The following is a 15,995-nucleotide window of genomic DNA, read 5'->3' as shown; positions in this document are numbered from 1 at the left end:
CTGAAAATGTTCAATGAATGTACGCTGAAGACATGGCTTTAATGTGATATACCTTTGCCTTAAAAAAATTAAAAAAAGATGACAAGTGACAACTGAAGCACAGACCAGTAAATAAACTAAAGTAAAAAAAAAAAAAAAGGAAATTTTACAAAATTGCAAAATACGAAATCTTCAAACTCGAAGTTCCGATTCCGAGAATACTGTTTTTACCTTTTGACTGCTGGATTATTACATTTTTACCGTCACCTAAAAAAAAAAAATATATGTATTGAGATGATACATTTCTAATACATACATACTTGAAAATACTTTTAAATCAATAACTATGGCTAACGACAGAGAAGTTTTACGTGAAATATGGGATGGCAAATTACCAATATGTTTTCAACTAGCTCAGGAGGAAATAATGGAAATTCAGCAACCTGACCCCTTTTACGTAATGGTGCCCCGATTGAGTTATTTTCCTCTGGTGACTGATAAGGTATTTTTCGTTTGATTTTATCTTAAATGTAGTGTTTTCAGTTCAGTTCCGTTAGTACCAAAATCTGGTATTGTAACACATCATAAAAATATAACAATACCAGATAAGTTTCTCAAATTTGTAGCAATAAAATTGTTTACAAATACATAATTTTACTATTTTAGATGAAACGACATTTTTTGAGATATATTTCTCAAGAGAATGCAGACAATGAAATGTGGCTTGACTATAATGGACAACCTCTAAAATGGCACTACCCAATTGGCTTCTTGTATGATTTATTCTGTGGAAATGATCCTCAACTGCCTTGGACATTAACAGTACATTTTACAAAATTCCCGGAAACAATTTTATTACGTTGCCCCAATAAGTATGTACAGAATTTAACAATAAATTCTTAGCTTTGTTATCACAATTTTTGCTAGTATTAGACACTGTTAATCAACATATATCCAAATGGCAGTGCAAAAATAAAATAATTTTAATTTTAGAGATGTTGTTGAAGCACACTATATGTCAACAGTAAAGGAAGCTGATGTACTTAAGCACAGAGGACAAGTAATGTCTACAATGCAGAAAAAAGACCATAATCAACTATGGCTAGGATTGCAAAATGGTATGGAAAATTTTGTTAAAACAATGCTTATATTATTGTGTAGATTAGTGGTCTATAAATATAGTTTTAAAAACCAACAAAGTGTAAGTTAGACTTCTGAACTGAACAAAGGGTTCTGTACCATTATCTATAAAAATCATGTATGTTTAATTGGAGCCCCCTTAAATATTCTACAATAAGAAGAGGTTAAGGCTGTAGTTCACCACACTGGCCCAGTGCGGATTGGAGGACACACACACCTTGGAGAACATTATGGAAAACTCTCAGGCATGCAGGTTTCTTCACAATGTTTTCCTTCACAGTTAAAGCAAGTGATATTTTATTTTTGTTTCATAGTTAAACAATTCAAAGTTGGACAGGCCTAAGAAATGCTGCAATGATGATCAATCAATTTAAAAAAAACAGAAAACAACATTGATTTAGTCAATAATATAAAAAAAGAAAAAAGTCTCAAAATACATGGACCATGCTCTATGCTATTGTGAGGAGGTTCCTAACTCTGGAGTCCAGACCGCCGGTTGCTTGGGCACTCAGAAGCCCTGCAAGCGGGGAGTGGTTTTTTTTTTTTATTTTTGATGTTTTTTTTTCTTTTATAATTTACACTGTTGAAAATTTTAAATAAAATTTATATAAATATATAATAGAATGATAAAACAATAGAAATAATAAAGCTATATTTATTTTTGTTTAGTGCATTTTTTGTTCAACTTAATAATGGCTTTTTTTGGAAATTACAAAGTGCTTTGCTACCTCATTATAACATTTGAAATGCCTTTCTGGCTTCTATTTTTCCCAACACCTAATATATATGCACTCCAACTTATGCTGCCAAAAAATATGTGCAATATGAATATGAATAATGAATAAATATATGAATGATTCTCAATTCTGTGCCATTTTTATTCTCTTTAGAAAGGAGTATACAGGAACAGGAGTATAGACTGACCAGATGAAAGACCTTTTAGTGCTAACTTTTTAGTATGGTCAAAGAAATAATATAGTAATATTATTTTTTAATTTGTTATTATTATCAAAGTAATAGATTAAGATTATTTTCAGATAAATTTGATCAATTTTGGGCCATAAACAGAAGATTAATGGAATCTCATGGAGATAATGAAGGTTTTAAGCACATACCAATGAGAATATATTCAGATGATGGCATTACTTGCCAGAGGTTGATTTGCCCTAAAAACAATGATGGGAGTAGAAAAACTGTGCATCAACTTTTATCAGAGTTATATCCAGATAAAGCTGAGGGTAATAGATTATTTTGTATTTAATTCTGTAATACCTGCAAAGTCCTTGCAATATTTTCTTATTAAAATATAGGGTTGCACTCCTTGCAAAGGCCTCATACTACTTTATATAAATTTCATCTAAATTGATTTAATCCTGTCCTCAGATACTCAGAACATCTTGCTGAAACATCTTACCTGTGAAGGTCAAAATCAGTTATTTGTTCTGAAAAAGCAAACTCATATTCATAATAATTTGTTTGAGTTATGTTATTATTCAAATATCTAAACCTAATATAAAATCGTAGACAACCGTGTCGGTACATTCAAGATTTTTGCAAATGGAAAAAAGCTATAGAACATAGAAATGAAATTTTTGGTATATTTGTCTGTTTCTCTGTGTCTGTCTGTCTGTGCACAAACCGTGCGCGCATCACGTAAAAGCTACTGTATGGTTTTGAATGCAATACACGGGATTAAAATAAAAAATACTTTTAATTTCAAAAATTAATGGGGGTTGGGATATGCGATGAAAGTTTTTGTAAATTTTACTTCATAACTACGCCATACCTAAACTGATTTTCACAATCCTTCTTTCACTGGAATGGGCTGTATTATTATTTCTGTATAGTTCATTTTGCCGAAATTTCGCAAAGATCTGTTCAATATTATTTTTGGTAAAGAAAATAACTCTTCAGGACAGCAGCAAACCCCTCACTTAAGAATTAACGAAACATCAATAAAAAGCTATTGGCGATAGATAAAAATCATGTACTATGTAGTACTTTACTTATTACAGAACTAATTATTAACACGTTGGCTGCTGAAAACACAACGTTTGTGTTTGAAAACTACGTAACGCGTGTGCGGCTCGAACACGCTAGGCGTGTTAAAATAAATGTACCTACAAGGATGCGGCCGAACACGCTGGGCGTGTTTTTCCGGCGTTCTGCGAGTGCGGCAAACACAAACGCTGTGTTGTTTAAATATACTGTTAGAGCGGCCTTTACGCAACAAGTGTGTTATACGTTACCGCAAGTACGTTTTATTAAATATTAGTTAAACGTTAACGCAATTACGTTTTATTACATATTAGACAGTATACCTACTTAAAATTCGTTGTTTTGTGAGTTATCTAATCATTATACATGAGTGTTTTTCTTAATAATTCCCATGCCATCGAGAGAATCGACCATCACACGTATAACTAACAAGTTCATATAAAAAACATGTTTTCGACCAAATATTTGCAACAATAGTATAATACCATCGATCACTAAATAATACCCACCTAGATAATTGCATTGTTTTAAAATATTTTATAGGGACGCGAAATAGATATTGATATCGATATAGGATCGTCGTCCTATATTTTAGCATACTCTACAATGTTTTTCTGCAATAAAGGTATCCGCAACATAAGTTTGACGTCTATTTGTATATTTTTTAATATTTGTACGCCTGAGTTCGCCTGCACTATTTTCATTGGTATCGGTATCGTCAATAATTTATTTTATAAATATCGGTTTGCATTCCATTATACCGACAGAATTACAAAACGATGCATCCGCATCCTTATTTTTTCTTATCGTCTTAAATAAACGTTATCGGTGCGGCCAGCGGTACCAATAAACTACTCAGGAATGAGTTACTATTGTTTCGAATTTAAAAGTAAATTTAACAATGGTTCTGTATATTTACTGGAAGGATTATTATATTTAAAATGCATATTATTTTAAAATTTGCTTCTTTGTCGGCAATCCGCATTCGTATGTAAGTAGGTATTTAATACTGTTTTTTTACTTATTTATTTATCATGATTCGTAAATGACATTCACAAGTTACACACAGGTTGACGTTGCCGCGATTTTGAATATAGTAAAATAGTGTACCTACCAGATGTAAAGCCACTATATTTAAAGCTCTTTAGAAAATGATTATTTTTGAAAAAAAGAAAATCTGTGTTGACTACATTAAAGTTTTATTCTATTTTATCCAACAAAAAAATACAAATTGCTATTCAAATGCGACAAGTGTTGGGTTTTCATGTTGTTCAATAAATAAATGAGAAAATACGAGTGATGTAATAACACACCTGTTGCGTAAAGGCCGCATAGCTGTCGCGATAAGTTTAAACACGCCAGGCGTGTGGGGCCGCATGCTCGTAGCGCCTGTTTCGAATACGCTTCATCAGTGCTGAAAACACGCCTAGCGTGTAATCCTGCCGCACTCGTGTACCGTATTTGTTAATGTTAGGCAGCAGTCAACGTGTTAACTACAAAGTAGAATAATATAATAATATTAAATATATAAATATTTTTAGTTTTATATATCAGCAAAAAATTCATTCTCATCTAACATTTAGGTAAGAAGTTATCGCGAATTAAAAAAAAATTAAGGACTACACCTAAACAGAACAGTTCTTTTTCGAGCTCATTTAAACACCTGATTTTTATACAATTAAAAACAAAAAAATTCAAAATATCTGTACAGCTAAATTAAATTATTTTTACAGAATTCTAATTTTAGTAGATATCTTTACCTATTTGAGTCAACTCTCCTAGTTGTCTACGATGCTGTCTCTTAATGAAATGGTTAGTATTCGTTGTAAGTGTTTATCACTGAAACCGAGTACATTAAATTCTCCTTTAAACCTCCAAAGTGTGGTTTATCTATTTACTGACCCCAGTTATCATAGCTTACCCATCTACAATTGTTTACCACTGCTATTGCCAGACATCTCTCAAATGTACTGTTACTACGGGATGCTTTAAAAACAAAAACAAAAGTGGGCAAAAGCTCTGCCATAATATATATAACCTTAACTAGCTTCAACTGCACATAAGCCCACATTTTTCAGCGTTATCAGTATAGCTAGTGCAATTTTATGAAATTTGACGTTACCTACAAGCAGGTTAATCCAACTAGGTGATGCTCTACAATAAATTTTTAAAAGACTCAAATAGTATGGGTATACTCAAGTGTTAGCCTTAAATATTTTTATTTATATTAATGTAAAAGCCATGAGTTATGTTAACTCTAGTCTAGCCAATTTATGCTAGCTAAGCTATCAATCTTACCAGATCCACATTATTATTATAATAATGTGGATCTGGTAAGATTTGCAATCTTTGACTCCATATTGCATTATCTATTCCAATTACCTACTGATTGTTAGCATTCGATAGCGCTAAGGCGTAAGCCATGTTTCGTGTCACGAAATATGTATGTAATACATATCATGTGAAGGGTATTCAAGTTTTTAAATTAGTGTTATTTGTAATTACACAGGCCTTAAAAAATTTCACAGCAATTGATAATCTAAATGGTTAATGTTATTTATTTTTTCAGTTAATCTAAGGACACATGGAGTATTAATACCATTGGACACTCCTCTTCAGTGGCTTTCAGAACATATGAGCTATCCTGACAATTTCTTACACATTTGTCTGTGCTAACTGGCCAACTTTATTATTTTTAAGCTTGGACTGCACAGTGCCTGCTAATAGGTACTGTATAAGTAGCGGCACGAAAGTCTAGCGGTGACCGTTATGGCGCATAACGAAAATCATGGGGGAGTAAGAGGGTGGTAGTGCGTATTGTTCGCTTATTGGCCCTCCAGTCGTATTCAGTCTCCCGTACCGATACGACACCCAGCGCACTTCCAGTGTGCAGTCGCGTTCTGAATTGTATTGTTATTACTGTTAATTTTTTTTGTTGTTTTCATGAATGTTTTTATTTTTCTATACCCCATAAACTTGTTAAAAATTATAGCCTAGATAACAAGAAATATTTGGAACTTGAAACTTTTAACTATAATAATTACAAACAATACTCACACTCTGCATTTACACTACACACAAACACACACATTACAATTAAATAATATCATTTTCATTGGATAATAATCATAACTTTATTAATTAATGGCTAAATTTATAATAATATAAGTAATGATTGTATTGCCTGCGCGACAGTACCCATGCGCAGCTTTCCCTTCCACGTTTCGTTCAGCGCTAGACTTGCCGCGACTTGTACTTCAGTTATTGCGATTCAAGTAAAATAATTTCCAAAAATATATTTTTCATAACAAATTTCGTTTTACGCCAAATACTAATTTATGTTGATTATAAAATCATATTCTCATTATAATTTAAGTGTAACCAAAATAAAAGCTTTACATTCCTGTACAACCGTTTTATTTACAAAATGAATGAAATTGAATATTTACAGTTTTTTGTTATACATATCTTTCACAATATGTATTTTACATAAAAATAAAAGTGGAAAAGAAACTTAGATTAATGGGAGATTATATCTCGATTTTTAATTTTATATGGGTAATTAGTGAGATTACGAGTTGCACATGACAGTGGCTACTATAGATAGAATAATTTGTTCATAGGTGGTTCATGTGGTATTCTATGTTTTTGAAACACAAAGCACAGAACCGAATCAAACTTCGTAGACCTAGGGTAAGATCTTTCGATCTGTGAAAACTGCCATGCAATGCTCATTCAAAAAATTAATACATAAGTAAACAGCAATGTTTACAATAAGAGTTTTAGTATTTCAATTTGAAAAAACCTAGGTTAATTTTCGATACTGGAAAGATGCGACCGTATAAAAAGCGCAACCATTTCGTAATAACAATAACTAACGTCTACGAAAAAAAAATACTTTAGTAGCTATTTTAAGTAGGTAATTCGAATGTCCCTCCCGCGGCCTGTAGGTGTTCGGAAGAATTAACACATTATACGCTTTACATAATGTTGCGATTAAATAACTCTTAACTCTATGACCATGACATAGACCATGTATAGCTGCTGCGGCGTTTACTAGGAGCAAAACAGCAAACGGAATGATTTTTTTCTTTCGCTGAACCAAACTTTATAGTACAGTTTATAAATACAACTGACCAAAACATTTAGTGAAATTAGTAACAATTAATAATTCATTAAGGGTAAGTTAGGTAGTTAAAACAAATTATTACTATTTGACCCCACTGTATGCATGTTTTGAACATGAATATTTAGATGTAAGTGTCTACTTAATATGCCACTGATAACTCAGACCATTAACTTGATTTTTCTTTTATAATACATAAGGCTTATTTATCCTTACAGGATAATGTTAAAATGCAGGTACAACCAAAACTTAAAAAAAAGTATTAAAGCCTAACATTTTCTCAAATATCACAAGAGTTCCTATACTTTATTCATTAAAGACCAAAAAAAGATGGAAATTGTGATTGAAATACATTCCTCAAAATCTTTATAATTTGTTAAGGCTAAAAGAATTGCATTACATACATCCATATCCAACAATACGATACCTAAATTGTACCTCAATTGTCATTTTTTCTTTAACTTTTCCCCAAATCAATACTCTACACGTATTGATTTGGGGAAAAGTACACATTCACTAGTAATTTTGGAATATTATAATGCACAGACTGAGCTCCATGCTCCTTTTATTTGGTCCATAAGTAAAATATAACACCAATTACAAATCACTTCTGTGTTTTTGTATTACATAAGGCACTTGTTTTGTAAATCTTTTGCATCCATTATTTGCAAAAATTGGTTGTTCTTCTGTAGGCCCATAAGTAATTACTGACAATGCATCTCTGGAAAAAAAACAGATGTTAAAATTCAAAAAAACCATTTAAGTGAGGTGAGTGAGAAGAGAGGTCTATTTTTCTTTAGTTCTACATATTTATCCTTAAAAAGGTTTCTATCCATATTTTGGGCAAGTGCTTTTAGCATCATTAACTTTTGTCATTTTATAAGTTGGAGAATGTCTCCATTCATTTAAAAAAGTTATTCAGATTGAGGAGAATATCTTACGCAATCATTTCTTCCGTTGGATGATGAACACCATGAGCTTGGAACTCTGCTAATGCACACATCTCAACATGGTGTTGCTCCAATGGCAGAAATGGAATATAATGATCAATCAAATGTTGTGCTATAGTAGATGATTTTTCAAATCCACCTGGAAATAAATGAATAAGTTAATTAACAGCTTTAAAATGGGCTCCAATATGTGCATCACCTTAAACAGCTGGGTACAGGCCTTCTCTATCTCGAAGACATAAGGTCTTGCAGACATAGCATGCATCCTGGAGATGGAAATGGGATGCTCTTGATGCTAGAAAAGTAGCCAAAAAACAATCTTGTGGAATATGAAAATGTTAAACCGATATAGACGAAATTTGCAATTGTGCCTTAGAAAACATTTTGTCTCAGTAAAAGGAAGTTCTTGCAAGATTATTAAACACACACTTAAAAATCATGGCAATCCACTAGCAAGTTGTGATGAGATCATTAAACAAAACCTACCCGTGCTGTATGAGATTCTCCTTATAATTGGTTCAAAGTTATGAAATTCAACCTCATTTCTCTTGATACCCTGGCTGTATAAGTCCAGAAGACGCATTGCAATTTCTTTACCGCCAATATTGGACATGAATACAAATATGCTATTTCTGAAAAAAAAAATTTAGTTAATACCATCATTATCCCAGAAATGTTTTTTGAAGATAATCACAAATTACAGCAGGCTCGATTATTATTTCTTAGTTTAATAGTATCTTGCTACTGGCATCATACAAAAATTATGTGTTTTTTTGCAGATCTTTAAAATAAGTGTTGTTTTAATCGTATAGTATAAACATCTCATCACTATAATAAAAAACATAAATAATTTATGATATTTAACCTGTAATCAACTCCATCAACTGCATGATGATGGTCTAGCATTGGTTTTATGGCATCCAAAATAGATGGGCACATTTCATGTATTTCATCAAATACTATCAATGATGTAGGGCAACTTTTCACAATGTTGTTAACTTTCGCCATCAGGATGTTCTGAAAAATGTGAGATAGTGAAAAGTAATACAAGCTTTAACTGTAAACACATGTCCCACTGTTGTTGATGATGTTGATGATAAACATTACCGGTTACCAACAACAAATCATCTTCATCCTAGATGTACGTAAGCAATGTTTGTTCTATACACATTACAAACCTTAAATTTAGTAGGAGTTTACACAAAAACAAATAATGAATTAATTGTCTTAATATATTAGATTGTATTTATTTACCTTTAAAATAATAAAGTACAAGTTTCAATTCTCAATAAAAATCACATCATTTGGAGAAGTCAATTTTATCATAAAAAAAGTCTTCCAAACATCTGTACACCAGTACAGAAGAAACTATAGTTGAGGAAAGTTGTTAAAATCATAAAAGCTATTCCATGTCATTAATTTTACACATTGTAATTTATCATCAACAAACAATACTAATCTGATTCATCAAAGCAAGGTAAAGTGTACAACACCATAGAAAATGGCCATTGTCTCACCTGGGTCTCCTGAATATTGGAACAATCAAAATCTTTCTTTCCCATAAAAACTTTTACATATTGGCTCTCCATTCCTTTTTCAAATATCGCTTCAGCTATCATATTTGCAGCATAATTCTTACCTACACCAGACCAGCCATGTAAACTTAATACAAGCGCCTTCTTATTTTTCTTATCTTTGTCATGTAAGGCCTCTTTGTGAGCTTTTAGAATGTTGGTAATTTCGTTAACTAAAGGCTGGCCAAACATCCTTTGTGAAAACGATTCTTTAAGTTCTGTAAATAAAGGTGTGATAGTATTGCACTTTCTGAATATTTGAGAAAAACATGTATTTGTAAAGTTTAAAAAAAAACATGGTTTTACATGTTAGCTACCATATCTTCACAAAGGCACAAAGAAATAGTTTATAAACCAATTAATGCATAGACATTATTGCTTTCAATGATTATAATTAAAAATGTATTTTTTGCGTAACACTCGCACACCCAAATTTTTAAAAAAAGGAACAGAAATCAAGTAACTTACTATCCAAATCAAAATGAATGTATTTTTCATCACAACATTCTCTGAATCGGCAATAAGTTTGTGATTTTATGGAATTCCAACCAAATAAACCCGTGGCCGCTACAGCTGTTCCAATAATAGATGCCGTTATTAATTCAGAGAGTATATAGTTTGTATTTAAAAAAATGATAAATATTATAAAGTTCGAATAAACTTTGAGCAACATTTTTATAGTTATATTTTCAGTAATAACAATTGATTTGAATCGAATTTACGATTTTGGATTTACTTCGTTTTCCTTTGTGTTTTTTTGCACCTTTACAGTTCTAGGTCCTAGCGCTTTTATAAATCATCTTGGTTTTTGGTTTGCCAAAGAGTATTAAACAAAGGTAGGTACTTTGCTTTGCTGCTTGCAGTCTGTTATCTACAAAAGTCTATAGGTACCAAGTGAGAGTAATACAGTATTACTCAGTCTACGGTTTACGTAAATAATTTATCAAGGAACTGGTAAGAATCTGAAAATAAAAACATAGACTACGTGTAGTGGTAAAAAAGTAATCGGCTCGTTTAGAGATTTGTCATCGCGACAAAACAGGTTAGTAATCATACGATTCGGTACCCGATATTTACACTCATTTGATCGATATGATTATGTATTGTAGTTGTTCAAGTGCATTGGAATAAAATTCTGATTAGGAAAACTGTACTTCAACGATATTACTGTGAGTATTTTAAAGTAATACAATGGTACGGAAGGTTAACTTGTCTTTATTTAATATTTTTAGTTACAATAAATAATGATCTTTATTCAATCATTTTCTTCGGATGACGAGCCAAAATCGCTACATCAGCTATCGTATATGTTAAGACTTCTTAACAATTATTCATTGTAAAGTCAACATCTCCTGATGATGCTCCGGTTTCGGAGCGAAACGTGCGTAGAGGGTATATTGCCGAAGATCTGTTTGGTGTGGGGTATAAGGATTGAAGAAATTATAAATTACACCACACAGATTCTCCTGCTTTTCGCGGAGTATAGCAAATTAAGCTTAATTTTGATAATATATCATGGATTTCCGCAAAGTAACGCCTGCTTCTATCAAATATGGTGAAATATCATCCAAAATTCCTGCCCTTGTCTTTAAGAACGGTCATCCTGACAGCATTTATAGTACGCTCTTTAATATTATAGAAAATGAATTTAACAAAATATTCAATTTCAAACATATAGATTTCAATAAAAAAATAAAGTTTAGCGATTGGGCAACTATTGGCATATACAAAAGTAGAGATAATTTGTATGAGCTCTATAGTGAAAAACAATATAACCATACTCCAGCTTTCCTACTACACGTAAAAATGTACTCTAAAACGTTTAAGAACGTTTGCTTTCATGCTAAGTCACTACACTTTAAGGATCAAATAATAAAATCGGATAACAAAGTACAAACAACCTGGAAAATTGTTAATAATGAAACTGGGAAAGCTAAATCTCGCGACGTAAACTTTGAATTAATTATTAATGATAATAAAGTTACCGCTGACAGTGAGGTTGCAAGTACCTTTGAAAACTTTTTTCAGAGTGTTCCTATTTTGTTGACTGATTCACTTAATTGTTCACCTACTGCAGCTCAGAGTTTATTGAGGAACAACGTTAATGAGTGCAACGTTTTATTTAATTTTAAACATATGTCTGCATATGATATAATAAAGAATTTTAAGTTGTTGAAACAGAAAAAAACCGGTGATTTATGGGGTAATGGTAATATCTAACATTATAGACGTTATTACCCCTTACTTAGCCATAATTTTTAATTAATGTGTTGAGGTACTTTTCCAAATTTAATGAAACATAGTAAACTTATACCTCTATTTAAATCTGGCAATAAAAACGACATTAACTATTACAGACCCATCTCAATCTTACCAGCTCTTAGTAAGGTCTTTGAAAAAATTATATTAATCAACTTTTGAATCATGCCTCTTATCTCAGTGACAGAACCCAAAGGGTTTGCATAAAAGACAATAAGTCGCAGGGGCCGGCTCCGTCAATGGGTGTCCCACAGGGTTCAATCTTGGGTCCCTTTCTATTTTTGGTGTATATAAATGATCTACCACACCATGTCAGTGAAACCTGTGACATTGTACTGTTTGCAGATGATACATCTTTAATTTTTAAAACTGATAGAGGAAGAGACAACTCTGACGATGTAAGCCGTGCTATGTCGCATGTGTCGCACTGGTTTACTGACAATAATTTACTTTTAAATACAAAGAAAACTAAGTTTGTGGAATTTATTTTACCAAATGTAAAGAAAGTTAATAAAAATATATTATATTTTTATAAATGGAGAATCACTAAAAATGGAAGATTCCACAGTTTTTCTGGGCATGACCTTGGATTGTAAGCTTCAGTGGGGTACCCATATAGATACACTAGCAGGTAAACTAAGCTCGGCTGCCTACGCCGCCAGGAAAATTAGACAGATTACTGACGTAGAAACAGCAAGACTTGTTTACTTCGCGTACTTTCATAGTGTGATGTCTTACGGGATCTTATTATGGGGCAAAGCTGCTGAATTGAAACTATATTCATATTGCAGAAAAGAGCTGTACGGTTAATATATAAACTTAAATCACGTGAATCCCTCCGTGAAAAATTTAAAGAAATAGGTATACTTACGGTAGCCTCACAATATATTTATAACAATATAGTATTTGTAAAACAACATATTAGTCTTTATAAACAAAAAGTGGATATAAACAGTCGACTTCCAAGAAATAGTCATAAATTAGTGACATCTGCATATCGTCTGCGAAAGGTGCATAAGTGGGATTGAGTATACGCTTTTATAATATGATTCCTAAAGTAATTTTGGACCTACCAATGCATAAGTTTAAAGAATGTGTTAAAACACATTTATTACAGCAGAGGTTATTACACAATTGATGAGTTTCTTAATGACAAGGTAGCTTGGAAGCATCCGGCTCCGCTTTCATCTCTCACAAGATAGAAAAATGAATGTTAAAATGTATATTTTTGATGTTGGAAAAGAGCAACTGCTGAGTTTCTTGCTGGCTTCTTCTCGGTAGAATCTGCCTTCCGAACCGGTGGTAGAGTCACTACACACGGACAGACTTCTATCAACAATGTCATAATTTCATTTTTGACATTAAATATTTCAATGATTCATGAAAAAATGATTTTTGTCAAGACTTAAAAAAGCTCCAGCTCACAGCCATAAAACAAAAGAATGATTTTGTAAGTGTGAATGTCAGTGTCACAGATGACTGGAATATCAGTCAGTCTGATTGGGCGGGAAACTTCGTACATGGCGGACGCGGTTTTTTCAAATTTTTCTTTGATTTTATTGTAAACTCGTCTTGAAAAGGATTTGGTGTTGTTTATATTGAACTGTAACTTGGCCTGTCAATTTGTGCACACGTGTTAGTGAGATTCCGGTGTAATTTCGGTGTTTTATGTGAATTTACACAGCAGCAGAAATAGTTGTCATTGGTGATATTCGTATAAATCTAACCGTATTTAGTGTTGGTTAAATATTTATTATGTGTCTGTAGTTATAGTGTTTCCAGTAAAATGGATCTAGATACACCTCCTGAGCCGCCCGACCCGGGGGCATCAGCCTCGTCTCGCAAGCGACAAGGAGAGGATACCAACGTATATACGGCCAAAAAAACTATAACTGATCCTACTCAGGTAAACCCATCCGTTCAAAGCCTTTACATACATCCTTCCTTCACCGAAGGCGCCAAGTCATACTCTGACGATGATAATGGGCCTTTTATCGTCCAAGTCTCACGGGAAGTGGAGGACCCATCCTCTGGAGCGTCATTACGGGCTATAAATTTCGGTCAATTCTTGCACAAACACAAAATTGGTTCAATTATCCACGACGGCGTCAAAAATATAGGCCGCAACAAAATTACTGTAGAGTTTACTTCTGCCCAAGCTGCCAACAACTTTCTGGTTAGTCCAGTTTTGAAGTTATGCAAATATAGAGCTATAATTCCCACATACAACATAACCAGAATGGGGCTGGTGAAAGGAGTTCCCGTGGACTGGTCGATGGACGAGCTTGTTGATTCGCTAGAGCTCCCGCCTGGCTGTGGTGAGGTTCTGAAATCAAGGCGACTGAACAGAAAATCTGTCACAGAGGGTGTCATCACTTGGGTGCCTACCCAATCTGTTGTCCTAACCTTCAGGGGGCAAATGCTTCCTGCTAAGGTATATTCATACCACACCTCACTGCCAGTTGAAACATATAAACTTCCAAAAATACAGTGCCAGAACTGCTGCCGTTTTGGCCACATTAAAACAATCTGCAGATCTAAGCCCAGATGCTACAGATGTGCTCAGCCCCATACAGGTGACTCATGTTTGGTCATCAAGGAATTATCTACATGTTTACACTGCTCTGGTAGTCATTTTGCTACTGATAAAGACTGCCCAGAATTCTCCAGGCAGCAATCTATTAAAATGGTCATGTCTCAGAATAATAAATCTTACATTGAAGCATCATCTCAGTTTCCTCCTGTCCGCAGGTCCTATGCTGAGATAACAAAAGAAATGTTTACTCCTACTAATGTAACTTCCACCAAAACCTCCTACCGGCAAACAGTTTTCCGCTCTCCTCGTCCCCGAGCTCCTCTAGCAAAGGGCTACGATAAAAAAGCTGTTCAGACTATTGTCGGTGATTACTCCTCATCCCTTCCTAATGGATGCGCTCTCAACAACAATGTTGAGAACCCTCCCTCCCAAGGTAAAATGCTTGAGTTTATCTCCGAATTTCTACTTAGTATTGTCGCTCCATGTAGTGAAATTCCCTTACCGCCCAACGTTGCCAAAAACTTAAGCCAACTTTTTAAACTACTCCAAAATGGGCCCAATAACCCTGCTACAGTGGAACTGTAAAAGTTTACGTCCCAAGAAACATGAGTTAATCTCTCTGATTAACCTTCATAATCCCACCATTCTTGCCATCTCGGAGACATGGTTGAGGCCTGGTTCACGATTACGGGTGCCGGGCTTCTCCTGTTTGAGGGATGACAGGAGTGATGGGTATGCAGGCAGTGCTGTATTTCTACGGCACTCCCTCCCCTACACCCAAATCGCTCTTCCTTCCCACAGTCAACAGATCAATGCTGTTGCTGTCCGTACCCTAGACATATCTTTTGTATCTCTGTATATTCCTCATCCCTCATCTTCTATTATTCCCGAATTACAAGCAATCTTGTCGTCCCTTCCCAGCCCTATCATAGCCATGGGTGATTTTAACACCCACCACACGATGTGGGGGTGCCATGCTAGTGACGGGTTTTCTCCATTGCTGATTGATTTACTTGATGATGTCAGTCTTTGCATCCTCAATGACGGTTCTCCTACTCGAAGGGTATACCCCAATCAGAACCCTGAATCAGCGGTTGATCTCACCCTATGTTCGGCTAACCTTGCATCGCGCCTGACTTGGAACGTGCTACAGTCAACCTGTGGCAGTGATCATTTTCCTATAATTGTTACATTAAATAATAAATCCTTACCTACCCCTAACTATGATCCCCTTTTAAAGTATAAACTTAAAAAAGCAAATTGGGAAGATTATGCCCTATCCGTTGATTGCATTGTAGACACTCTGCCCGATTTGGAAAGTGATGGAAACATTCTGGTATGCTATGATCTCTTTTTAAAATCTCTTATATCTTCGGCCGATTCCCATATTCCAAAAAAACACCCTGTGAAAAATCCGCTGCTTTCCTCTCCTT

At 33.9% G+C, this 15,995-nt stretch overlaps 2 protein-coding genes across 2 annotated transcripts; one reads left to right on the top strand and one right to left on the bottom strand.

Annotated features, from left to right (window-relative positions):
* Positions 1 to 118: 118 nt before the first annotated feature.
* On the top strand, positions 119 to 6,523 carry LOC120637617 (autophagy protein 5). Its single transcript, XM_039909505.1, has 5 exons — positions 119 to 481; positions 646 to 851; positions 973 to 1,097; positions 2,157 to 2,357; positions 5,687 to 6,523. The coding sequence occupies exons 1-5, from the start codon at positions 326 to 328 to the stop codon at positions 5,791 to 5,793; spliced, it is 795 nt and encodes a 264-aa protein (XP_039765439.1). The 5' UTR covers positions 119 to 325; the 3' UTR covers positions 5,794 to 6,523.
* A 1,259-nt stretch (positions 6,524 to 7,782) lies between these two features.
* Positions 7,783 to 10,668, bottom strand: LOC120637616 (torsin-1A). The gene is made up of 6 exons (XM_039909504.1): positions 10,236 to 10,668; positions 9,711 to 9,985; positions 9,059 to 9,210; positions 8,680 to 8,825; positions 8,185 to 8,332; positions 7,783 to 7,964 (listed from the first exon to the last, which is right to left on the bottom strand). Exons 1-6 carry the CDS (start codon positions 10,438 to 10,440, stop codon positions 7,841 to 7,843), a joined length of 1,050 nt encoding a protein of 349 aa, XP_039765438.1. The 5' UTR covers positions 10,441 to 10,668; the 3' UTR covers positions 7,783 to 7,840.
* Positions 10,669 to 15,995: the final 5,327 nt, after the last annotated feature.

This window comes from Pararge aegeria, chromosome 4, assembly GCF_905163445.1.
Source record: "Pararge aegeria chromosome 4, ilParAegt1.1, whole genome shotgun sequence".
In the NCBI taxonomy this organism is placed as follows: Eukaryota; Metazoa; Arthropoda; class Insecta; order Lepidoptera; family Nymphalidae; genus Pararge; species Pararge aegeria.
Note: the sequence above shows the minus strand (reverse complement) of the source record. Positions and strands in the feature narration are given on the sequence as shown.

Excerpts from the sequence above, each read along its gene's own strand:
- LOC120637617 (XM_039909505.1), top strand. The coding sequence starts at position 326 with ATGGCTAACGACAGAGAAGTTTTACGTGAAATATGGGATGGCAAATTA. Across the intron at positions 482-645 it reads TTCCTCTGGTGACTGATAAG|ATGAAACGACATTTTTTGAG; the intron begins GTATTTTTCGTT and ends TTACTATTTTAG. Across the intron at positions 2,358-5,686 it reads ATATCCAGATAAAGCTGAGG|TTAATCTAAGGACACATGGA; the intron begins GTAATAGATTAT and ends TTATTTTTTCAG.
- LOC120637616 (XM_039909504.1), bottom strand. The coding sequence starts at position 10,440 with ATGTTGCTCAAAGTTTATTCGAACTTTATAATATTTATCATTTTTTTA. Across the intron at positions 9,986-10,235 it reads CATTCATTTTGATTTGGATA|AACTTAAAGAATCGTTTTCA; the intron begins GTAAGTTACTTG and ends CTTTATTTACAG. Across the intron at positions 7,965-8,184 it reads CCAACGGAAGAAATGATTGC|AGATGCATTGTCAGTAATTA; the intron begins GTAAGATATTCT and ends TTTTTTTTCCAG.